This window comes from Mytilus edulis, chromosome 3, assembly GCF_963676685.1.
Source record: "Mytilus edulis chromosome 3, xbMytEdul2.2, whole genome shotgun sequence".
Classification (NCBI taxonomy): Eukaryota; Metazoa; Mollusca; class Bivalvia; order Mytilida; family Mytilidae; genus Mytilus; species Mytilus edulis.
This window is the reverse complement of record NC_092346.1, coordinates 81,589,329-81,616,861: the sequence shown is the minus strand read 5'-3', so window position 1 is coordinate 81,616,861 and position 27,533 is coordinate 81,589,329. Positions and strand designations below refer to the sequence as shown.

The following is a 27,533-nucleotide window of genomic DNA, read 5'->3' as shown; positions in this document are numbered from 1 at the left end:
CCAATACTCATTTAAATGGTTATCTTCCCTGAAACAAATTTTAGATATACAGGATTTTCTTTTGTCTGGAATGCGCAGGGTGATATCAAAAGTTCGGATATTAAAAAAGAGATTGGTTGATCAATTCGGACAGAATCTATCTGGTGATATGACAAACTCATCTAGAGGTGTGTTTTATGCTTCATACAAAACAATGTTTTGTTTAGAGCCATATTTACTCAATCTTAAAGTGGCAGATCGATACATCTACAGTAAATTTAGATGTTCAAACATCAAAATCCCTATAGAAGTTGGTCGGTGGAAAAATACACCAAGAGAAAATCGTATATATGCTGTCACTGCGATTCAAATGCCATTGGTGACGAATATCATTATTTTTTTGTATGTTCCAATAAACAAAGTATGACTTTGTCTTTAAGAGAAAGGTATATACCTACATATTACATAAAAAATCCCCTAATTGAAATTTATTGGTCCTTTATCACACTGTAACGTGTCAGTGCTAACAAAAGTGTGCATGTTTCTAAGACATATTGAAAAAATATTTTCATTATTCATAGCATGTTACAATAATTTCTAACCACGTCGCAATTAAGAATTTTGCAAACAAATCAACCAAATATATTTCATTTTATTGTATGATATCAATTATTAATTTATTGTGTGTCTTTCTTGTAAATGTATAAGTATATATGTAATTGTTAATGTATAATTGTTATCCTCTTGTAGCACCATACGTGTGCCTAAGTTGTAATAAATTGTCTTGTCTTGTTTTGTCTACTTAACTCCGAAATATACACAAGAAACTAAAAATAAAAATCACTTACATTGGCCAGAGGCTCCTGACTGGGGACTGGCGCAAAAATCTGAATTCTTTAATTGTTTAATAAAAATTATAATATTGATATTTAACTTAAATAATCAATCTATACTTGATGATCTGCATGATCCTGAAGTTTGCGGTGAAGAAGCTTGGACGTAAATACCTTCTTCTGAAAGCGGAAAAGTTTCCTAATTAGGATGAGACTCTCGTTGAACTTTATTTGAATTAACTAGAATGTTTAATGTGCTATAACTCACGGGAGGTATATTATGTGGTCAAAGGTGTTTGTTACTCCAATCATTTTATTTATAAATTGTTCCAAGTAAGACCCAAGAGACCTTTAGTCATATCGCCGTTTGACTTTGGCGAAAAAGTGATAATTTTAAGGTGCAAAATAATTTTTACCTTTAAAACTACTTTTTTAGGACACCCACCGTAATCCACATGTGTATCATAATATTTGTTTGTGAATTAGACCATCTCGAATTAGAAGACACTACTAGAGAAAACTATTTGAGAGCCGTGGTGTAGTGGTTAGCATCGGACTTCTTACACAAAGGTTCTTAGTTTGATCCCCGTTCCTGGGGAGAAAATTTCAGGGATTGAATTTTCGGCTCTTCCTTGACACCATTTGCGATTATGGTCTTGATAAACGATCATAGTCCGTCGGAAGGGACGATAAATGTCTGACCCGTGTTAAGGGAGAGCCATATCTCTTGCACGTAAAATACACCCTTGTAGATTTCGGAAAAGAGACGGCTAATTCCGCTACAAGGCAGTACTCGCACCCGCAAGTAGAAAGGTATTAATATAAGTTGTAATAACTTGTTTTCCAAACTACTATAAATAAATATGTTTAAACTAAAACTATTAGAGGTGGGATAATGTGTTAAAATTTCAAAGGAACAGTGTTGAGGTGGCTAACCAACCAACGTAACAAAGATTAATATGATACACACAATATGAAAGTAACCGTTGTCAAAATATCAGCTCAATCAATTAAACTAAAATGGGTGAAATTGAGATTTCTCAGATTAGTAAAGTGAAACATAATATTTGATTATTTAAATCAGACCAATTGCGATGATCTTTGAACAGAACTTTTTGGTTTAACCCACTATTAATTTCTGTAAACGCATGCACCAAGTCAGGAATATGATAGTTGTTTTTCTCTCGTTCCATTGGTTGATACTGTTTGATTTAATAGACTTCGGTGAATTAAGTTTATCTTTGAGTTCGGTATTTTAGTTTTACTTTTTGTCGAAATTGCCGGCGATAATCAAATATAAATAAATTTGTTGTTTTTACTGTCTTCTGATTGGTTAAAATTGTTAGTTTTATTTTCAATGTTGTCAATTTTGATGGCGACACGCCCACTCTGACGTTGTGTATTCATACGCCAACATGTGTGTACGTTGTTATTGTTAATATATAAATAATATAAAAAGTTTTTTGAGCCTTTTTTTTTTATAGAAATTTATTTATAATGAATGGCAATAATCTATTTTGATTTTATTGAACCATAAAACTAATTTTTGACTCTTCACATTTAACATAATCCGCTTCGCAGATTATTCAATGTGAAGAGTCAAAAATTAGTTTTATGGTTCAATAAATTCAAAATAGATAATAGCTATTCATTAAATAACAACCGCCAATCGTTATAATCGTTAGATTTATTGGTAGGTGAGATGTTGCTAATTACGCAATGTATTTATTGTATTCAATTAGACAAAACATAATTTTTTGTAAAATTTAGGAATAATGACGAAAATCTCTCGAAGCATACCAAGTAAAGCTGTTTAGTGTTTGCACAAAATGCTTTAATTTCTGAATGAACTAGAATGTAATCGAACATCAATATAAATGCAATCCAAAGAGATGCAATTGGACACCGAGCTATTGATATGAAGTGCATGAATGAAACATGTCTCGAATATAAACAAGATGTTCTCAAGAGCCTGAATCGCTCACCTGAAATGTTTTCCTTAAATCTTTCATCAATGATTAATTTTGCTTTTCAATATATTTTAATGAGTCATTGTGGCTTAAAATTGATATTTGAATGTGCCTTGTATTTTCTTCAAAAGTAAATAAAGCAAATTTACCCCTATGTTCCATTTTAGCCATAGTGCAGAAGCTAATATCAATTGAAAGTGGAAATTTGGTGAAAAATATTTTAGACACAGTTAACATTATAATTGGTTACACAATTGTTGCATAATACTAACATTGTATTAATTTGAAAGAGTAATCTGTAAGCTATCCATAACTACCACTTTTATAAATTTTCAAGCATTATTAAGAAAGTTACAGCATTTTAAAACTTGGGAGTTGGAGTTATAAAATCTTTGTATTGTGCTACCTTAACAGTGGAAAAGAGAGTTATAAATCAGGTACATATAGAGTAAAAATAATGAATAGTTAGAGACTTAAAATAAGAGAAAAAAAGCAATGACCTGAATAACAGCCTATTTATTGCGTTTACGTTACAATTCGTGTCTGAATTACCCTGAAAGTTGCCAGATAAATCTCTGCCCTATGTGAATGTGTTTAAATAAAAACCTTAAACAAACATAGTATTGCTTCGATTCAATATATTTTTAAGGATTAACTGTCTGCCACTCGAAAACCTCCTATGGTCTATTAAAGTGTGGTTGTTTCTTTTAAAATTGTAAAACGATGATGACTGCAGTATCCATATTTTTACTAGTTTATTTATTATGTCTGTTTATTTTACGCATCATTGTAAATATAACGGAATTTGATGAGACTCGTACAAAGTGAGAGGGTTAGCGCTATAGAACCAGGTTTAATCCACCATTTTCTACATTTGAAAATGCCTGTACCAAGTCAGGAATATGACAGTTATTGTCCATTCGTTTTTGATGTGTTCTGTCATTTGATTTTGCCATGTGATTAGGGACTTTCCGATTTGTTTTTCCTCTGAGTTCAGTATTTTTGTGATTTTACATATTGCAATGACTATTTGACGTCCAGATATCATGCCTCTTTTATACTGAAAAGGGGATAGGATTCAAACTTCCCCATTACGATCGAACGCGGCTACGTATTTTATATACATCCACAATTTGAGCAGGTTTTAACTCCCTGAGGCAAGATTGACCATAGATGGATTTGGCTATCATTTTAATGTCCATTTTGGTCATACAGCTCTTCTATTTTCGGTTTATACATGTACATCATTGACCTTCAAATATCCAGAATACGCTTTGGATGCATGAAATTTATAACGTGTTGTTATCATTTTTCATAGCACTGTGTCGGTACCTCTGCTGGTGGACTATCAACTCCTGATGGTATTATCAACTCAGTAGTCAGTACTTCGGAACTGGCAAGATATATGACACACCTTTCTTATAGTGTCCATACATTTTTAAATCATACAGAAACTAAGTCAAAGTTGACTTTAGATGGATTTAGCTATTGTTTTATGTTCATTTTGGTCATAACGCTTCTGTTTCGGTTCTTACACATCTTTGTTTTTTTAATATTCGGCTTTGTGTGTTCCTGGGGGTATAATTGTAACGCCGTTTCAACAGCGTCACGCTGAAAAATCGTATGTTCTCGTGTTTTGTTCATACATCCCTCATATTTAAATGATTTAACCAACATATTCTGCAGAAGGTTTTCGTAGTGATAAAAACGCATGTTCCCGCTATTTAATACATACATTCCATATATGTATTCATTTATAAACAATTTTCACGAATTTGTATCGAATGTAATTTTGAAGTTATCGATGTTTCGTATAATATTTCCCTTTATTCAACTGCAGTTCAACGAATTTCCTTAAAATCGGAAATATCTCCTAATTACATGTACTTTGCCTTATAATATAAAATAGTCATATTTTCCCAGTTAAATGTTGTTGCATCTGCAAATTGCAATATGAAATAGTAGCTTTTAAAAAGTACCAAAATGCTGAAATAAGTTACTGTAATGTTATAAATGGTCTTTCTTTGGAAAGTAAAAAATATAGTGCTCCTCGAATGATGTTAATATAAAGAGACAAATTAAGCGATTATGGTTATTTGGTAATAAAGTGACTTTTCAAGATCATAATATAAAAAATCGTTGACATTATAGAGAAAGAAAAGCTATCAAAATGAAAACAAACCAGGTATAACTGACATTTATTTTTTGTGTGTGCTAATTTTGTATGTCATGATATGTTGTTTTTATCACAAAGTACCATCTGCAGCTCTGGAGGGCATCTAAACTCCTAGTTTATCTTTTAACATGATATATGACAAACATGGAATTATTTTAAAAAGTAACATTGAGTGATAACAGTCATTTGGTAATGAAGTCACAGTGACTTTAAGATCATAATAATTATATTAAATCCTTGACATTATAGAAAACAAAACTAGAAAGAAAGCTGTCATTATGACTGCAAACCAGGTATAACTAACATTTATTCAAAGGGCAACCAAGGGCCCCCACTACTGAACGGAAGTTGTCAATCTTTATTTTAACATCAGTTGCAATTTTTACAAAAAATATTGAAAGAATTTGTTGAACTGTCTCTGGTTATATTGTATTTTATATCATGGACTCGATATTCATATAGAATCACTCTAAACGTATGTCTCTTTTTTATTTTGAATATATATGATGATTTGATTATTCAACTTTAGTTTAATCCAAATGAATGCCCTATCCAGGCACCAAATATTTATGCATGACACACTGACCAATAATGGTTAGTACATAAAGCGGTGTTATCTAAATACATTTTTTTATTAATAAAGTTTGTTGTACTCGAAGAAAAAAAGAGTCGCAAGATAACCACCGGACTTTAGTTCGTCCTTTCAGTTCAGAACAACAATGATTCAATATGTTTGTAAATGTATTTCACTGAGATGGAAATTTTTGCCGTGTATCTTTCAAATGTACTTTTTGGTTAGTTTTAAAATGTTTCATTTGTAAGTACTACATATTCTTTTTTGTTTTGTTTTTGCCAAATGGTTTGCTTGGCACTTTAAATTTGAGGAATAAGTAACGGTTATATGAGATTGGTCTGCGTATATGAGTCTGCATAAGAATATACTAGTGGAAGACGAATGAAGTGAAACCCATCTGCATTTCGGTTGCAAACAAAAATATATTACGAAAAACTTTATTTCTATACACAAATGAGTTGAAATTGAGATATTATAATATATTGATATGATTGTTGATTTGATATTTTATCTATTTGATAAATAAGACCGGTCAGTGGAAAACATGTGACCTGCATGTCTTTTTAAGCGACGACTATTCTAGTTTGTGGGAACTCACATGTGTAGTCAATTGAGTTACGAAATTTTGATTTTGTGAGAAAATCACAATTATATTGTGAAAAACGGCTGGAATTAACAAAAGCGATTTCACTGAGAGAACGCGATTTTACTTACATGGTTTAACTGAATTAACTTTCACACTTGAAATTCAAACAAATAGTAAAAGGTCTGTTTGTTCAAATACGAACTGACAATACCTCATTCGGAAGCTGTTGATTTCACTCAAATATTTACTTCTTTCTGATCTTTTCGCGATTAAATATTAAATACATATCAATAAAACAAATTATTTCAAAGAAAACAATTTGATTGGATAGTTAATGAATGGGGCACGTGTCGGTGATATTTACACAAATTGTACTGGGTGGGATGTGGTTTAGCTAATACATTATAAGACACGCGACTATTCAATAATTTGTAATCCAATCAGACGATTAGAGAGTAATAGAATGCCCAAATCATTTTTAATAAAAAATACCAGAACATTGGACACAGAAGAAATGGATCAGGCATCGTCCAGTGCGTTTCATGTTGTAATGCCGAGAAATCCGGGTAAGTATTTATTTTCACCAATTACCATATTTGATTTACACAAAAAATAGATAATGATTTTGTGCATTTTTAGGGAATAATTTTCTTAAAACATATTTATATACATAAATAAATTGACCTTTTATTAACAAAAAATAAGAAACCTGAATTCGTCATTCTTTTGGATTTTTTAAAAATTTTTTGGCTAACTTTAATATGTTATTATATGTCGTTTTTATCCTCCCTTACAAAGTGGACATCTTTAGCTCTGGTGGGCATCTAAACTCCCCTTTATCTTTTTATATAATAGATAAACATGGAATATTTATTTTGAGAAAAATATTAACAAAAATATGAGTTAAATATCTTATAAATTGTTTTCTTTGATACTTAGCATGTCTCGTTTATTTGTATGTTTTGTTGTTGTTGATAATCGTATGATAATTGTCTTCTTGAATCTTCAAACAGAACAGTTATTTAATTCAGCGAATTTAATATTATATAAACAAATAGTATAAAGAAAAACAACGTTGCAGCAGTAAATTAATCTCCAGAAATTCAAAAAAAGCTTCCGTTAATTATCAGTGTTCAGTTCTGAAATTTCATTTGTCTGAAATTCAAATCCATCATTATTCCTTTAATGTCCACAAAAACCTTCTTTCGTATGGTGTAACTGATTTAATGCATTTCTAAAGTCTTTCGTTGTTTTTTCGGAGGTAAAATATGAACATTGTAAACAAATAGTTTATTTTATGATTGATCTCGAATTCCACGGAGGTTATTTGTTGAAGTCCTATGCCATTTTCTATAAATTGGGAATGGTCTGGATAGGCCTAACAAGAGCTCACGATAGAATTTAGGTACGTTCCGTACCTTTCGTAGACTAAACCGATATTTCTAAAAATTAATCAAACGCAATGGAGGTAGTTTTTTTTTTAACAAATACGGAAAATTCATTATCATTTATTAGTATCATTGAAATTTCCTCTATCTTAGAGCAGTTTTTAAATTCACTGTTAATGCGTATACAATGAAAATAAGTATTGGTATTAAAATGGTTCATTATTTTGTTTCAAACGACTTTAAAATGGTTCATTATTTTGTTTCAAGCTAACATAAATCATTATTTTCACGGTTACGAACATGATAAATGACGTTATGATTATTATTTTGGTGGTCAGATTTCTTTCGATGAATATCACTATCAGAAAACCTTATAGATATATTTTATTTAAACGCAATATAGCAGATATCCTTTACTTCACGCGATGCAATATGATGAGGGCAACACAAATATGTACGCATGCTCTTTTGTAAAGTAAAAGTTGTAATTAAATAGTTTAACCTTTTAAAATTCATTATTTTATAGTGTGAATTATTTTTCATTTTCTTCTTTAACATTTTTCTCAGAAGATTTTTACTGCAGGAAAAAAACGCAATGCCTCAAAATGAAATGCCGAATGTAAAACAGTTAAGCTTTTATATCTCTATCATTTAAACCATTATTTCTGCTTCTTGTTTTAGGTCTTGGCTACTTTCCATTGTATCTCTGAATATTTCTGGATTGTTTATGTCATGCATCATTATTTTAATTTCAGTCCTATCATAACGCTTTCAGTATTCTTTCAGCTATATAAAAAATTGATATTAAAAAGAGAGAAAATAATTTTGCTAATATTAGAAAAAAAAGTATTACTTTTTTTCAGATTTTGCGAATATGTTTAACGCTTGCATTGTAGATGAACGCAACGTTTAGCCAAAAAAGCACATTCATATAATTATAATCAATTATTTTGATAGGTTGTACAGACGATGGTCCAGACACCTGTCTTTCGGCATCAATTGAGGCACTCAGAGAACGTTCTCAAAGTTCCATTGATGAAAAGATCACGACTGTGGGCGGAAACTACACAGCCTTTCGACCTTGGGTCCCTAAAAACCAACTGTTTACAGGTAAAATCCTACATTAAAGAACTCTTCACCTAATAGGTTGTTGTTTAATTGCATTAAATACTTCTTGTTTGCATAGAATCACTTGTCTTTTGTATGTTGCTCTTTTAAAGCCTATAATGTAAATAAATCCTTTATGTCGGATCATCTGTCTTGTACAGGTGACCAAACGAAATTATTCAATTCTAAATATTAAATATCAATGAAAAATGATTTCAATTCAAAATTCAAAGTACTTAATCAAATAATGATAATTACTTGATTACAGGTTTTTACAAATTAAGTTTGAATATGATTATACGATTTCCATCTTTTTACTTGATTCATCAAACGGCCTTTATTATACATTATATTTAATTTTCTGTAAATTTGTTCGTAAAATTTAAAAAATTTCATGTAAATCTAGATTTGAAAAACGCAGTTGCACTTAACTTGCTGTTTTTAATATAAGCTCAGAAAGAGTAACAAGAATTTATGCCAACAAATACATATAAATCTTATTGTATACTGTTTGTATTTATATTTAGATGATCCTTCTAAATTGGGGAGTTTTATACATCCAAGTTTCCTGAACACCAACCCTATGTGTGTAGACTATCGATACATTCTCCAGAACTTCCTTCTCTCCTACAGTTACTTTGGATCCTTCCCATACAGATATGGAGTACCATATGGTTTCAACCAAGCAAATAAAAAGTCTACCGAAAGTGACAAACTAAGTGTATTAGAAGTAGAAGAACGAACCACCGCTAGCACAGTTGATGGTACAACCTATCAATGTAGTAAGTGTACCAAACCATTCAGTACGCCACATGGACTGGAGGTGCACGTTCGACGGGCGCACAGTGGAGAAAGACCATTTGTCTGCGAGATTTGCAACAAAACATTTGGTCATGCAATTAGTCTAGACCAACATAGAGTCGTTCATAATCAAGAAAGGGTGTTTGAATGTCGACAGTGTGGTAAATGCTTTAAAAGATCGTCCACTTTATCGACCCATCTGCTGATACACAGTGATACTAGACCCTATCCGTGTCCTTATTGTGGAAAACGGTTCCATCAGAAGTCAGACATGAAAAAACACACATATATACATACAGGTAATAATACATTATAGTTATTTTCTCGTTTGGCTTGTTTTATAATTGTCTTTTCGATGCCTTTTACAGATGACTATGCGGTATGGGTTTTACTCATTGTTGAAAGCCCTATGGTGATTTACAGTTGTTATTTTCTGTGTCATTCTGGTGTCTTATGGAGAGTTGTCTCATTGACAAGCATACCGCATCTTGTTATATTTTTATAAACAAGCGATTTTTTTAAATTATTTAATTTCTTCCTTTAATTTTGTTGTCGGAAATGTGACTGAAAAACTCTACTTTTAATGGTGATGTTATTTCTGAAGCTAAAAAAATTAGGTATTGCTAATTAAATCTTTCTATTTGGCTGTTTAGACTTAACTAAACTATTGTCATCATATTTTGGGGATGCTGAAGTTTATTCTGAACATAGCACGAGTTCGTGTAGTCCCATGACGTTTATGCTTAAGTTAAACCTACTGTGTTGTACAACCACAAATATTGTAGAGAAGCCGGCTGGCATAATTTCATACCGCGGGCCGGTTAAATCTTTGAGCTTACTTTTAGTTACCGAAAGTATTCTTTAATTTGGTATAGTTTTGGTTGTGCAACTTTGGTATACATGAGGGACCTTGTTGGTTTATGATAAAATTTGCGCGTATGTTTACGTGTGTCTATAATAGTTCAATACCATGCGATGAACTCTTGGTTATTTGTGTCGTTGGGTCCCTTTCTAAGAAGCGAATGCACCTAACATCTTATTTTATACAAATATATTTAACGTACAGATACATTCTGTTATTATTTATTAACTGTTTTATCGTGAACAAAACAATATTTGTATTTTAAAAATACGTCCAACGAAATACACGTTGTAAGCAGCAACCGAGTTTTGCCAGTGCATGGAGACAAACAAAAATCCATTTATATTGTTTAAGACCATAAAGCCCGAGTCACACTGTCACGTTTCAAGAGCTACGTTTTACTACGTTTTGAAAGCAACGGGAATATACGTAACGAAGCATATCGAAACGTATGATCCTTTGTTCAAAACGGGACCTGCCCCGTATGTTTTGAAAATTCAACAACAAACGTAGCGAAAACTGAAAAAAGTAGAAACCTAGTACATACGTATCAAAGCCTAGCGGAACGTAACAAAACGTGCTTACTACGTATCGAAATGTATCAATGCGTGTTGGAAACGTGGGTCTACACGTACTTGCACGTAGCAAAACGTGATAAGAACGTAGCACAAACCTAGTAAACCCTAGCTTTCAAAATAACGGGACATTTTTATTCAAAACGTAACATTTTAAAACGGAATAAAACGTGACAATGTGACTGGGGCTTTACGCTGTGTTTTCAATATATATTATATGAAATTCATAAATACATGTACATTCAGATTCTATTCGCGATATTATATCTACCGCACGTTCTTTGATGCTTCAGTTTTTTGTAATAAAAAGAAATAAAAAATACTACACAAAAGACCCATATAAACAAAGGATATGATATTGGTACATAAAATATTCATATACACACATCTATACAAAAATAAAACAGTTCTGATAAATCATCAATAAAACCTTTGTGGAATTCCAATGTGGTATATATTTTGAATGATTTTTAATATCACTTCCAACTTCCGCATTATATCACATTATTGCGTCCCTAACAGACGAATTTATTGGCAGTTAATCTCACTTTAGATGTATTAATATTAAAGGTTAAAATCATTACCCACACCTTCCACAACCCAGAACGTGACGGAATCAGATTGTTTTCACGATTAATTTCCTATCTATGATTGTAAAGAGGAAAATGGTATCCCGTAACAACACTAGGTTCTAAATGTCAGATAGTCCCCAAAAGTCATTCGATATGTTGCAGTACTAATCTTCAAATCACATCCATATTTCCCTCTAGTCTGGTTTCCGAAATGTCATGAATGCCGATATTGTTACATTCTATATCGTATCCTATTGTTAACATGTGACTTGTTAAAAAGCTAGAGTCTCGCGGGGTATCTCAATAGGTTACGTTCGAAGACCACTGGGTTAATGTTTAAAGATTATAAGTGAGATTTATTGTCAACTACGAACTCTTTGATCTTTACTGGTCATAGCATATGATACAATTTACTATATTAATTATATTTGACATGGACTGCATTGTCCACACGTGCATCTTCTAAAGGCTATTGCAACCATGATGTAATGGGAATGATTTATCGATAATTTGTTTGTAACTTGTAAAATTGAATATTATTAGTATTGCTTTAGGCATGATATCATATTGTATTACATCTTATAGTTGTAATATCATTTAATGCTGGCACCAGAATAAACATAAGCCATCTGTATTTTGATGATTTTCTGTAAAAGAATATATATATTAGGCATAAAGCGTTCCAAATATCGAAAACAAGACGTCTGTTTGAAAATTACAAGCACTGTTCATTTCTGAATTTAAATTTAGAAATTATGTTGAAAAAAACAATATAAAAATATTCGTATTCTTGTAATAATACATGTTTGTTTTAATTTATAACAGGCGAGAAGCCTCACAAATGTTTACAGTGTGGCAAAGCTTTCAGCCAGTCTTCAAATTTGATCACACATAGCCGAAAACATACTGGCTTCAAACCTTTTTCCTGCGACAAGTGCGGAAGGTCATTCCAGAGAAAGGTCGACTTAAGGAGACACGTTGAAACCCAACACACAGTCTCATTTGACAGACGTCTTTTACAACCACTGATAGTTCCGTTCCCGTACGAAAAGAAGTAAAAAAGGATCGTTTCTTGTGGAAGATTTATTTCAGTATTTGGTACCGTTGGATGATGTATTCTTGTAATTTATCGAAAGTGGTACGGACAATTCGAAGTATGAAAATAAACTTTTTGAGCTAATTAGACTAAATTTATTGAAACTTATTTCATAATTTTACAACTACTATAGTGCATTTTTTTCAAACACTATGCTGAGTATTTTTATTGGACAAGCATTCCGTAAGTGTCCAAGAGTTGTCACTTGTATAGTGCTAAACACTGCATTTTGAATATTAATATATCGTGTGTTTTTTCTAGTCAAAAATCGTTATTGTAAATATTTGTACCATGCATTTGTTGATGTTATACGTTCTTTCTATACATGTAACTGATTAAGTGATATAAATGTCATCTTGATATTAAACAAAATAAAAAGTTTGATCCATTATTTTGAAATTTTAATATTAAAAGATCGCACATCAAACGAATGAAAAAAATTGGCGCCAGCAAGATTGGCGCCAGTTAAAACGTTTGAACCCGCGCTTCATGTTATGCACCAGTCTTATTTCAGGAGCCTGTTGTTCAGTGGTTATCGTTTCTCGTTTCTCTTTTTGTATGGCCCATCTACGATAGAAGAGGGTCATTGTATTTTCTGGTGTGTGCGTCCATTCGTCTGTTTGTTGTACCGTGCGTTTGTCCGTCCGTCCGTCTGTCTGTCCCGCTTCAGGTCAAGGTAGTTTTTGATGAAGTTGAAGTCCAATCAACTTGAAATCTTCTTTTTTATATGTTCCCCATGATATGATCTTTCAATTTTAATGCCAAATTAGACATTTTAGCCCAATTTCACGGTCCACTGAACATAGAAAATGATAGTGCGAGTGGGGCATCTGTGTACTATGGACACATTCTTGTTTTATATATAGATTAGACCGTTGTAATTCCTGTTTAAATTGTTTTACACTAGTCATTTGTGGGCTCTTTCTAGCTTGCTGTTCGGTGTGAGCAAAGGCTTCGTGTGAAATTATAATTGTTAGCTTTTTTATACATTGTGACTTGGATGGAGAGTTGTCTCATTGACACTCATACCATACCTTATTGTATGAAACAGCTGTTGCTTTAAGATTAGTCTTACATAAAAGATTTTATAGAAGATGGATTTTTTAAAAGAGGCTTCCAACATATGCAAATTATATAAAAAAGTTTTTCTACCATATGTTCCCATTCAAAAGCATAAGTTGTCAAACAAAAAAGGGGGTTCTAATCCCAGGAAAATTCATTGGGTCCGCCACTGAGAAATGATTTTTGAAAGATCATGGTCGAATCAAGAGAGTAATAAGAGATTAAAATGTTATTTGTGTGACGTCAAGTAGCGGCTATTTCTAAATTTTAGAGCCCTGTGATTTAAACAGTCTAATTATCTCGATATCTATGCATGCTTGTATGAAAAACATAATAAAGTTTCGCATTTTGTTGTAGGAGACCAAACTGGCTGTATGGGATATTAGTAATTATGGTTTTATTTTTTCAAACTCAAGCCTTAGTGTACATTGAATGAAATAAACGATAGACACTGAACGTGACCAAAACCAATTAAAGGAAAACCTGTTAATTATAGGAGCACACTGAAAACTTCGGATTCTTTAAAAGAGGATCGTCTGTTTTAATTGCTTTATTTGTAGAGGCTAGGTTTAAATCTTATGTTTGATGAAAAAGATTGAAAATAACGATTTCTAGTATACAATTAAAATGTTCATCAATAAATATTGACAAAATATGGTAAAAAGGAGGAATACTGAAAACACAAATAATCTCTCCTAGCTTGTAAGCACCGTATATGCTGCTAATGTAATTTGGATGCAGAGGCGGATTTAGAGGGGGCCAGGGGACAAGGTCCCCCCTTTTCTGGAAAAAAAATGGTCGATTATATAGGGAATCACTAAAGCATGACCGGAGCGGGCCCCTATTTAGGCAGCCAGTGGACCCCGACTCATGAAAATTTCTGGATCCGCCACTGGGGTGCATTGTATCGTGTAGACAAAATGTTATTTGAAATGAAGAGTTTCAATAACTCTTATTATATATATGTGTGTGTGTGTGTGTGGTTTACTTCATATACAAAATGTTATTTTCATGTGAATTTAACTATCCTTATCAAATTTAGAATGGAAATGGTGAATGTGTCAAAGAGACAACAACCAGACCAAAAGGAAGAACACGCTTGAAGGCCACAAATGGGTCTTCAATGCTTATAAGAAGAAATTAAAAGATAATAAAAAAAAAACACTCATAAAGGACAGATTTAAAAAAATGCGAAGATGCTCCCTCACATCGCTTTCATTTCTGCAAAATGAATTTAATGAATATTGAAAATAGAGCTTTCCTCAACCGACTTCACGTCAAATTTCTGTTGATCGTGATTTAAAAAAAAACTATTAATTGGTAGTTTTCTACAATTTATTGACGTCTTGCATTGTTTACTTTCTCTGGTTACTCGTTCTGATTGATAGGACGGTGGGAATTTTGACAGGTGAAATTCAGGTATAGAAATTTTCAATATATTCTATTTATTTGGTGAAGTATTTACAAAATGAGAAATCGTCATTGTTCTAAGGATAAACAAAGAGACAGTGTTTGCTTTTCTTTACGTCTAATAATTGAAATTTTCTTTTGATTTGAATGTATCTCCACGTTGAGAAGGCGTTAACCTAAAGAACAAACATATTATCTAAATAAAAGAGGAAAGGTAAAAGCCCGATTAATTTAACAATTAAATCTTAAAAAAATCAGATTTAAATTTAAACATAATCTTAGTTCTAAATATGAGCAAGTTTAGATCTATAATTACTGCAATATTTAAAAAAAAAATCTTAAATTTTGTAGCAGCATTACAAATTGTTTTTACTTGTAAATTCTTGGTTGAACCTCGATGTTGTTTTGGTTTCTATAATTGGGTTTTCGTTTTTCTCTTTTGAAGTTTTATGTCATCCATGGAATGATAAACATATAAACGATTTCAGTCCAATATTTGGTACTACGCTTGCTAATACGAGATCAATAAGCATACATACAAACAAATTCTTATTTAATGAGAAACAATGGTAATATCGTGGCACAATAAAAACATATACATATACATATACATTTGTTGAATCATGTGCTGATAAGTAAAGTATGATAACAAGTATAACAACTTGTCAAAAGTAAAATAACAAGTATGACAACAAGTATGATGACAAGTGTGGTAGCAAGTATGATTACATGTATGGTAACAAATATGACAACAAGAATGGCAACAAGTATGATTACAAGCATAAATACGGGTATGATAACAAGTATACCAAGTATGATTGCAAGTGAAGCAAGCAGAGTGGTAACAATTATGGTAATAAGTATACCCAGTAGGATAACAAGTACCAAGTATGGTAGACTGTATGGTAATAAAGTGTAACAAGTATGATATGAAGTATAAGCACGAGTGAACTCAAGTATAACAAGGGTTGTAACAAGTGTGATAATAATTATGCTTAGAAGTATAACCAATATTATAACAAGTATAACAAGTGTGATAACATTTATAACAAGTATAATATTAATATTATAATAAGTTTGATAACAAGTATTTTAAGCATTTGATAATTAATATTGAGAGACTAATTTTCTAAATGAGTAAAGGTCATCTTTAATTATGAAGTTCCAGAGTCTGATAATAAATCAATGGTCGAAAGGTCGATAAGATGCTAATCCAAACACATAAAATGTACGAGCTTCTTACAATTGTCCATGACTTCTCATGTTCTTGTCCATTCGTTTTTGATGCGTTTTGTTATTTGATTTTGCCATATGATTATGGACTTTCCGAATTGATTTTCCTCTAAGTTCAGTATTTTTGTGATTTTACTATTTTCTTAGATAAAGAGGAGTAGTTGCCCCAGAAGAAAACAACAAGGATCTAATTAGAAATGTATCTCAAGGTAATATAGCAGATGCTTGTTACTTAGTCATATTCAATTTAACAGAAGACATTTTTATATGATAGATGAAAACGTTGAGCACATGATACCAGTTTGGCTTATCAACTTGTGATTGATGATATTTTAAAAGCACTTATCTAAAACTTCCGAGCGTTGTTGGTTTCTCTTTGACTAACGAGTTTTAAATGTCCCCTTATATGAAGTAAAACCATTTTTTGGCTCTACTTGAAATCTTCTAGATCATAAAAACCCCGGATACGCAATTGTGTCAGCTTATTCGTTGCGAAGCGGAGATCAAAGGGAGAGAACTCGGTACACGCATCGTAGGATACTGCAAATTACAGTAAATTCGAGTAAAATTATTGATTGCAGTTATATTTCGACACTTTCTTGAATAACTTTTCGATATTTCATGTTCCTCTACTGCTTAAACATTAAAATAGTCATGGAATGGTTGAAAATGACATTTTTTTTCAAGTATACTTACAGGTTTTGAGCCAAGGCTCCGTGTTGAAGGCCGTACTTTAACCTATAATGGTTTACTTTTTAAATTGTTATTTGTATGGAGAGTTGTCTCATTGGCACTCACACCACATCTTCCTATATCTATTTTGAAAACTCGCAAAGAAGAAAATTATAGATTTAACTGACTTTTCTCTGAAACTTGGATTTATTGTATATTCTTAAACACCCTTTTGGTACATGATTAAATAAATAAGCGTAATTAATATTTAACCGTTACACATTAAATTTTGTATTACATCAAAACAAATTGTCACAATGCATATCATCCTAAAATTATTTGTTGTTGTTGTTATTGTAACAATAACTCAAAGTATACGTTGCTGTCCAGCATATGGGTGTCATCCGTCTGAAACATTTTCTTTTTCACTACAGCTTCCATCTTCAGAACCGAAAGTTATGTGGAACACTGCGTTCGGACCTGTTTGGAACTCTTTATGATGTGTTGGAAATACTATTCATATTGTGTGCCCTTACAGAGGCCTAAGAATACAGTCAGCAATGAATCATTGAAAAATAATAAATATCTAAAATTGATTTTATTAGAAGCCGAAGTATTTTAAATCATAAGTTTGTTTTTAAAATGCTGCCACAATGACGTAGCGGTATCATGAGCAAGGTTTATATGGTAACTTTACCTACATGGCGTTGTCAGTTTATGTTCGATCTATAAGTTTAACTGTTCCTCTTTTACATATCCCGAAAGAAAATACGTCTCAAATGTGCATATGATACATATTGTTCAATCTAGCCTCGATGCTATTTATTGCGTAATTTCTACTACAAATGGATGAAAGTAATCCGAAGCATGGTCGTTTGTAATTTTGTAGTGATATTATTTTACTTTGATATCGAGACTATATGTTTCCGTTGAATAAAATATAAAATATACAAAGCATTAGAAGTATCCTGTAGATGAACATGTTCTACAACCCCGGGGACTAATATACCGGCTTTTCGGGATGCATAAATACGCAGCCACTATGAATTGAAAAGTCCTTGTTCCACAATGACGTGGCGGTATCATCAGCAAGGTTTATATGGTAACTTTACCTACATGGCGTTGTCAGTTTATGTTCGATCTAAAAGTTTGACTGTCCCTCTTGTTCAAATTTGAGGTAGGGCCAATTTGCCGGGGATTTTTTTCACAGAAGGGCCAATTTCAAAAAGTGCCGACAGAATAGAATTTACAATAAAAACCAAAAATAATAATGCTTTTTGATCAATATATCGATTTACATATATTATGATATGTGTGATCAATAGTTAATTTAACCCTAAAAAAGGATGAAAGTCCAATATGCGGATTTTCGGGTGTTTTTAGGTAAGAAAAACAGGGAATCCCCCCAGAAGGACATTTCAAACCAAAAGAAAGTTATGCTTTTTAAGACTGTGGTTATTTATACTACTTTTTCACTTTAAAATGAAATTGATTTAGTGTGTCCTTATTACATAAAAAATAACTTTTTAAAGAAAAATTTGTAACATCGATAAATTGTACCGATATAGCTTCTTAATAACTGACACATAGTATGAAATTCAAAACAGTGTAGCTGTGGCCATTGATTGACCCATCAAAATCATCCATTGACTGGGACAATTTACGTGAACGTTTGTCTGTAACAACCACTGTTCATGACGTACCTACGATAGACATTTAAACTGTGGGGTCAACAAAGGTTTCTTAACGCCTTTAATTATAAAATAATTCGAAAAATTAATCAGGAATAACCTTTGTGTTTTGATTTATATAATTGATATAAATCAAAATATCGTGTTATTTCTGATTAATTTTTCGAATTACTTTATTTAGGTGTTGAGAACCTTTGGTGACCCCATAGTTTAAGTGTCTTTAAAAAGTACATAGTGAGCATTGGTCGTTACATACAAACGTTCACCTAAATTGTCCCAGTCAATGAATGATTTTAATGTGTCAATCAATGGCCACAGCTACACTGTTTTGAATTTCATACTATATATGTATCGTCGTAGCTCAATCCGTAAAGCGCAGACCTACTAATAACTGATGGTTTTGATAAAAGGGTTCGAATCTCGCTCAGAACAAAATGCATTTTTTGTGTTTTTATATTAAATTTTAATGTCTCTATCATATTTTTTTGGATGTTTGCTTAATTCATAGAGTCATTCTGGTTCATTTTAACTATATAGTTAACCAGTTTCTCAATTTACATGTATCAAAGAAAAAATAATGTATCGCTTATTGCGTGCATTCTTATGACTGTCCATACTCTTGACGCACTTTCTGTTCATATGTTTACATTTATTACATATATTCAAGGAACAACTGCCGTTGAACTGAACATAACCAATAACACGAGAATTAATTCTATAGCAATGAATTCTACATGTTGCGGGTGTAATATACACATAACTTCAAATAAGGCCATTGTATACAAGTTTCAAAACTACACAAACATTTTTTCGAAACCTTTTAAGAAGATGGTATTATATGTTATAAATGCAGTCAACAACAATGTTGTCGCAAATTCACAAACTATATAGATACTAGTACTGAAATTTTACCACCGTCCCTACACTGGTACCAAGGCATCAAAAAATAAAACAACAGAACTGTGAGAACAAATCAGTTACACTACAAACCGTGATTGTAGGTAAAACATCAAGAAGCTGTTGCATTAGTATCACAACGAAGGGCCGATTTGTTAAAATGACAGAAACGACAATATAACATTGATCTATGACCAACTGATGTACTAAGATGTTCTCCGGTCAAAATATGTACATGTATTATCTTATCTTATCTTATAGACGATAAAACATTAAAAGACCAGGACAAATACAGATATACATAAATGTATATTCAGAATGAGAAAATCACGATTTGAATTTGTTTGATATTATTTGGCTCCTTGACAAGTTCCGTAGTATGCCACCTTGCTTTAAGGATGTTAATAATAAAATAAAATCAATTTAAAAAAAAAACAATAGTCTTGGCCTTGTTTTGTAGGAATACCTGTTCAAGGTATGAAAATAAATAATGTGACGTATTTTCTTGTACTATAATTAGCATCTATCGGGCTATTTAAAACATGATTTACCTATCTTATCGAATGAAACATATCTCCGGCAAATTGGCCCTCCCTCTTTCTTTGAAACGTTCGAGGAGGAGTAAAACAGGGGACTGCGATACTCCCACTATTGTTGATTTTTGGCATTTACTCTAAATATATATATAAAAAAAAAAACCACATGATTCTACATTCACATAGTGCCAAAAGTATAGTTTTATTTCTAACCAAGAAGTATAGTTTTATTTCTAACCAAGAAGTATAGTTTTATTTCTTAACTTCAATAGTACGATAAAAAAAAACCAACAACATTGGAATATTCATTCCAAAGAGCTCTTACAAACATGAGGTTCGGTACACAGCGTTCAGTTATAATCCTTGTTGATGCCTTGTTCATAGGTTCGATACACAACTTTTGGTTATATTCCTTGTTGATGCCTTGTTCATAGGTTCGGTACACAGCTTTCGGTTATAATCTTTGTTGATGCCTGGTTCATAGGTTCGGTACACAGCTTTCGGTTATATTCCTTGTTGATGCCATATTCATAGGTCCGGTACACAAGTGTCGGTTATAATCCTCGTTGATGCCTTGTTAATTGGTTCGGTACACAGCTTTCGGTTATAATCCTTGTTGATGCCTGGTTCAAAAGTTCGGTACACAGCTTTCGGTTATAATCCTTGTTGATGCCTGGTTCATAGGTTTGTAACACAACTTTTTGGTTATATTCCTTGATGATACTATGTTCATAGAATTGGTACACAGCTTTCGGTTATTATCCTTGTTGATGCCTTGTTCATAGGTGTGGTACACAGCTTTTGGTTATATTCCTTGTTGATACCATGTTCATAGGTTCGGTACACAAGTGTCGGTTATAATCCTTGTTGATGCCTTGTTCATAGGTTCGGTACACAGCTTTTGGTTATAATCCTTGTTGACGCCTGGTTCATAGGTTCGGTACACAACTTTTGGTTATATTCCTTGTTGATGCCATGTTCATAGGTTCGGTACACAAGTGTCGGTTATAATCCTCGTTGATGCCTTGTTCCCATTCCTTATTGATTACTCGTTCGGGAATTTCTTATAGTGTAGTTAGCCGCATAAGATGGTCTGCCTTTGGTTATTTGTAAATAAATAGTAAATTTCTGAGATAAGATTTTAGCTAGCTTTTTATAACTGCTTTGGTCATAGCTTTGTTGTTGTTAAAAGTGCTACATTTTTTGAAATCTTTTAATACAAAGAGGGTCAATCTGCTGGAGTAAGATATTTTTTTTACTTGTCATCTGAGTTTCCCATTAATTTGGAATTAAACACGAAACAATGTTGTGGTTTATCTTTCTAGTTTAGGTGTCGATATCGAATACATTGACGTTTTGCTCTGGGTGTCACTCTGTGAGGCTCCTATCTCAGTTCATAGCGATTCATTGTTTCCATCATTTGAAAGTGATATTTAAACATTTTAAAAGTGTCTGGGGCCAAACCACATCGATTTCTTTGGTAGATTTTTGTACCATACCATAAAATAATAAATAATAGTGTAATAAATAAAATTTGTAATGAAAAAACAAATGTTTAGTTTTTCGCTGAAAGTTTTGTACCCGCGAGCCTCCTTAAATTCTCACTTAGAGAGGGTCTTTCTTTGGCCTAAATGATATCTTGTCTCCACTGTTACGACTTGTTTCTTTGAGTCTTAACGGAAATGAAGTCTTTCCTCGACCCAAATTGACACTTTTTCTTCACTATTCATGCTCGTTACTGTGAGTAACTTTTAGGAATTTTGGTACTCAATGCTCTTCAACTTCGTACTTTATTTGGCCTTTTAAACTTTTTTGGATTCGAAAGATACTGATGAGTCTTTTGTAGACGAAACGCGCGTCTGGCGTTTATACAAAATTTAGTCCTGGTATCTATGATGAGTTTATTTTCTGAGAGGCGTTAATTTGAGTTTCTGAGAGGCGTTACTTTGAGTTTCTTAGAGGTCCATAAGTGATATGTTGTCACCACCATATTAGCACATTACTTTGAGTGTCATGGAAAGAGGGACTTTCATCAGTTCATAGTAATATCTTTTCTCCACCATTATAATTAGTTATCAAAGGTACCAGGATTATAATTTAGTACGCCAGACGCGCGTTTTGTCTACATAAGACCCATCAGTGACGATCATATCAGAATATTTATAAAGCCAAAAACGACGAAGTTGAAGAGCATTGAGGGTCCAAAATTCTAAAAAGATGTGCTAAATACGACTAAGGTAATCTAGTCCTGGGATAAGAAAATCCTTACTTTTTCAATTAATTCAAAGTTTTGTAAACAGGAAATTTATAAAAATGACCACATAATTGATATTCATGTCAACACCGAAGTACTGACTACTGGGCTGGTGATATCTTCGGGGACGAAACGTCTACCAGCAGTGGCATCGACCCAGTGGTGTAAATAGTTATCAAATGTACCAGGATTATAATTAAGTACGCCAGACGCGCGTTTCGTCTACATAAGACTCATCAGTGACGCTAATATCAGAATATTTATAAAGCCAAATAGTACGAAGTTTAAAAGCATTGAGGATCCAAAATTCCAAAAAGTTGTGCTAAATACGACTAAGGTAATCTATTCCTGAGATAAGAAAATCCTTAGTTTTTCAATTAATTCAAAGTTTTGTAAACAGGAAATTTATAAAAATGACCACATAATTGATATTCATGTCAACACCGAAGTGCTGACTACTGGGCTGGAGAAACCCTCGGTGACGAAACGTCCACCACCAGTGGCATCGAGCAGTGGCATCGACTCAGTGGTGTAAATAGTTATCAAAGGTACCAGGATTATAATTTAGTACGCCAGACGCGTGTTTCGTCTATATAAGACTTATCAGTGACGCTTATATCATAATATATATAAAGCCAAATACTAGTAAGTACGAAGTTAAAGAGCATTGAGGATATAACACATCACTTTCAGTTTCAAAGTTATAAACATACAACATAACTTCCTGTAGAGTGTGGTTTTTGTTAAGAACATTCGCCCTCCTTATATATTTTGTAGATGAATACTAAAAAAAATCAAAATCTATCAACATTCCAGTTTAGACTTAAAGCGTTTGTTATTTTAGATGTAAGAAGATGTGGTATGAATGCCAACGAGACAACTCTTCATTCAAGTCACAGTTAATAAAAGTAAACCATTATAGATCAAAGTACGGTCTTCAACGCAGAGCCTTAGCTTACAACGAACAGTTAGCTATAAAGGGCTCCAACAAATCACTGGTGTAAAACTATTCAAACGGGAAAACCAACGGTCTAATCTATATAAAATATTGAGAAATAGGCCGTATTGTTGATAGTACACCTAAAAGTACACAAACGAAACTGATATACTGGAATTTAGAGTTAAGATTAAAGTAACCTTTCCTAGTTGTTTGTGTATAGCATAAAGTCACAATTTTCTTCCCTCATTTTCCGTTGGCCATCTAAAATGTCCGTCCTTTAATCTTTTCGAACAACCTTGCACAACCTAGTTACTTCCTTTCAGTCCTTAATATGCATGAAGTATTTGCTATTGGAAATTAAAACCTGGAACAATGAATCCAGTTTGTTTTTCTACGGATTTGAGTAGTAATTTTTAAATCCTGGGGTTTTCTAGATAATTCTCTTGTTTAGGTATTAAAGTTAAAGGTCGATTAAGTTCTCGCAAATATTTATATTTCTGTAACATTATATTCATGTGCATGTCCCGAATCAAGGAGCATATAGCCCATTCATAAATTTCCGTCCTATTTATTCTTAGTTTTGTTTAAGTATAAATGAGTTTTCCTTTACAATTCATCTCGGTGCCATGTTGATGGTGTAGTCGGACATTACTTTACATTTTTCGTGAAGGACATGAGTTATCTCTCTTCTCTTTGAAATGATAAGAACCAGCAAACACATGGTCCGATAACACAATTATTTCGTAGTGCATTTCTTTTAGAACATAAATGAAAATAAAAAAAATCCCACCTGCGCTTTCTCAAAGAAACTTTTACAGTGTGTTGTACTACTTTTGGGACAAATTATATCAAAATTATAGAAAACTTCATCGGCTCTAACTCAAAATATGGACAATTTTATGTTTAGGGCGTCTTGAAATCTTTGACAGCTTCCGAAGTGCTAATTTTCAACCTTTTTCAGCTGGACCAAATCACTACTTTCCTTTAAAATTCTGGACCCAAATTTTTTTACAGTGTAATTTCACCCCCATACTTGCAATTTGAGGCAATAAACATGGAGAAATAAATTTGGAAGGGGTATAAAAATTAATGGCAAGTAACCCACTGTCAACACTAGGGACTATATTCGTGAAAAACGAACAACGAAAAACAAGGGACGACAATTGTGGTCTCGGACCACATGTCGAACTCCAGTAGTAGTTTTAGAGATTTTTCGTCCTTTGTCGTATCAAATAAGTACCCTTAAAGTTGATGGTAAAGGCAAATCGGTTGCTGCTGAATAGTTTCTTTTGATTTTTGTTAAAGATTTTTCTTATCAGTTGTTTTCTGATGTTGTTCAATCATTGTATCTGTTGTTTCACTTATCGCAATGAAGATGGGGTTGGTTGAAATCAAAATCGCAAAAGTTCTATTTTCTTTAGTCGTTTACCCGTGGTTACCAGATGTAAACTACATGTATCTGTAAGTGCACATTTTCTAGATATTTACGAGGAAATTTTAAACTGAATATAAAAATAACAAGCACTATAAACATAGCAGTGCACTATTATGATCTATTATACTTTCATTAATCCGTAATGAAAATTTTCTTTGTAACAGTGTACAACGAACAGAAAATGGTATATTAGTTTTTGCATCGATGGCCGGAATTATATTTGCATATGATACTCGTAAGTACTAACATCATATGTATGCATAAATATATATAACTGCTTTAAATATCAGCACAACAATGTTAAATATAGGGTGCTAATTCACATATGATATTAAAGTTTATAGCGTGACACTTTTCAATATTTTGCATTAGTAAAATTTCATAACCAGAGTGGATTAACATTTGAGCAGTTTTCAAGTAGTTCATACGGGCAAACCGGCTATTTGACGACCGATTCAATCATTTGGTTGATATGCAATTCCAATAGCTGTTTTTTTTTGTATTGCCTATATTCTACATATATACCCACACACGTTATCGTTTAAACCATGGAAGTATTATATACTTCCATGTTTAAACTAAAACGTTATCGTTTTTACTATCAAGAAGGGTATCTCAAGGACAGGAAGTTTTGATTTATACAAAGGCCTGTACTCATTATCTTTACCTGATAACCTGTATTTACCGATCCATGTCTATGCATGGTCAATGTTAGCGGGTCAATCTTTTTTGTTTAAGGTTGAGACCATTCCAAATACACTTACGTTATGATTAGAGAGATCATGCTTTAAGTGGTGTACTCTGCTGATAGCACAGCCGATGTTTAAAAAATCAATTTATGAAATAGATTTTTTCGTGGACTGACCTTTTCCCATATTTATGTTTACGCGTTCCTTCATTACAGACACTTGTTTTATCATAGCTTTCGCCATTTATGTCTCTCGCTTCTTGGTCGAGGTACCATTGTAATACATATTAGAATTGTCTCAAAATATATGAGACCTTAAATGCTTTCCCTAAGATGAGATACACCCGACTTCGAGTTTTTCCAGCTTGATTTCTAGAAAAGGCGGAATTGTCCTATCGTGATCTTGAGTGGTAATGTCTTCTGGATTTGTGATATACAGGGGGCATCTTCATAACCTCCATGTTTTATCTCCTAACTGATTATGTCCAAATTCTTGGTAAGTATTGGCATTATAGTTGTATCGAGAATGACATTTTGAGTGAAAAACTAATTAGCAGTTATCATTGCTAGTTAATTAATTACAAATAGTTCATGTAATTTTCTCTGATGCCTTTGTAAATAGCAAAACGAAATATCTTTTTCACATTATTATTATTAAATCGTAATTCACTTATTTTATATTATTATTTTCTAGATGGTACACATGTAGCGTCTATACCACTTCCAGGTACATTGGACCAATAAAACGGAACATTTATATCGGTTTCTACACTTGTTATTGTGGAAAACCGTGTTTATGTCTTAACAAATTTAGGCCAGCAAATAACACTGAAGCAAAATACATTTAGTATTAATGTTTAAAATGAGTGGAATATTATGAAAATCTTGATAACTTTATTTTAAAAGGAAATCTTTATCGAAATCAATTAGTTTTTACAACAAAGTACACTTTTTTTTTTAATAAAAATGTAAAGGGTATACAAGTTAAAGGCACAAACTATTTGTTTTACAAAAAAATGTAACGGGTAAAGTCTCATGTCTGCCAAATTTTAGAATAAAGAGAACATGAGAGTTAATGTATTCAGATTGCATCCCACACACCGTCTACGCAAATGATGTATTTAGCTTGTAACACTTACGTGTAAAATGGTGGTATAATAGACAACAGCAATAGGTACTTGTAAAAATATCTAAAACATTAGAGTTTCTAAAAGCAAGCCGGTTTTAAAAGTTCTTGAGAACTTATGTTTGTAATTGTAAATGCATATACCGACTTTAAATAAAGCTTTCCGTTTTATTTCTTATGCCCACACCCTTTGTATATTATACTTCACTAACATTTGTATTCTCATAGACACAAACAGCAGCGACTGTGGCTTTTCAAATTTTGTATACAAAACATGCAAAACAAATACACTAAAACAGATATTTTATATATTACTTTAATGCGTTACAGTCTGGAGTCGAAGGAAGGCAAAGAATTTACGCAATCGATGTATTTCTGAAAATGACTGACAGACTTCATATGTCTTAGTACTTCGACTTTGAGTTGGATACGAAAATTCTAATAAAACATCTTTCCAGGCTCTCAAGGATAAAGATGACAGTTCAAATCTGTCTTATAAAAGATTTATACCTGCATCCCGAATGGCAATGTATGAAACAAATGGATCACTTTAAGAAAGAAGACAAAAGGAGGAAAAGTACACATCGAATTTACTGAAAAATATCGCTTCTAGATCAAGTAGATTAAGTAAGACTACCGAAATCCCAGTTTAGCTTTTAACCCAGAAAAACAACCTTATTTACAAAGTTTTACCACTAAAACCACTTCAACTTATCTACTATACTTAGAGGTAAAGCGGAAGTGACTGCAGACATTATGGTGTCCCGAAAAGGGGACAATTAAATGGAAAGTTTAATATTCGGTGTCACAGTTAGGGGGTCAATAAACCACAATTTAGTCGTATCATTAGATGCAAGAGGTGGTATACAATGGTAAAGAAAAACGCCATATAACGTTTCTGTAATCGAACAAATCGCTGACATATATAAAGAAGCCGATTCAGATAATATGCTTGTTGCTTTTGGTTATGGAAATTCATATTTACAGTCATTTGTTTTTGGAATACAATAAAAAGTTAATAAATGATGATCGGAACCAGTGTTAACACAATAAAGCAACAGAGATTCGAA

The 27,533-nt window shown here is 32.5% G+C and overlaps 1 protein-coding gene across 1 annotated transcript; it reads left to right on the top strand.

The window, feature by feature from the left end:
* The first annotated feature begins 6,489 nt into the window (after positions 1 to 6,489).
* LOC139517596 (zinc finger protein Gfi-1-like) lies at positions 6,490 to 12,910 on the top strand. Its single transcript, XM_071308820.1, has 4 exons — positions 6,490 to 6,684; positions 8,464 to 8,616; positions 9,141 to 9,713; positions 12,249 to 12,910. Exons 1-4 carry the CDS (start codon positions 6,582 to 6,584, stop codon positions 12,479 to 12,481), a joined length of 1,062 nt encoding a protein of 353 aa, XP_071164921.1. The 5' UTR covers positions 6,490 to 6,581; the 3' UTR covers positions 12,482 to 12,910.
* The last annotated feature ends 14,623 nt before the right edge of the window (positions 12,911 to 27,533 follow it).

Coding starts and splice junctions, on each gene's coding strand:
- LOC139517596 (XM_071308820.1), top strand. CDS start 6,582: ATGCCCAAATCATTTTTAATAAAAAATACCAGAACATTGGACACAGAA. Junction 6,685..8,463: donor TGTAATGCCGAGAAATCCGG/GTAAGTATTTAT, acceptor TTATTTTGATAG/GTTGTACAGACGATGGTCCA. Junction 8,617..9,140: donor TAAAAACCAACTGTTTACAG/GTAAAATCCTAC, acceptor ATTTATATTTAG/ATGATCCTTCTAAATTGGGG.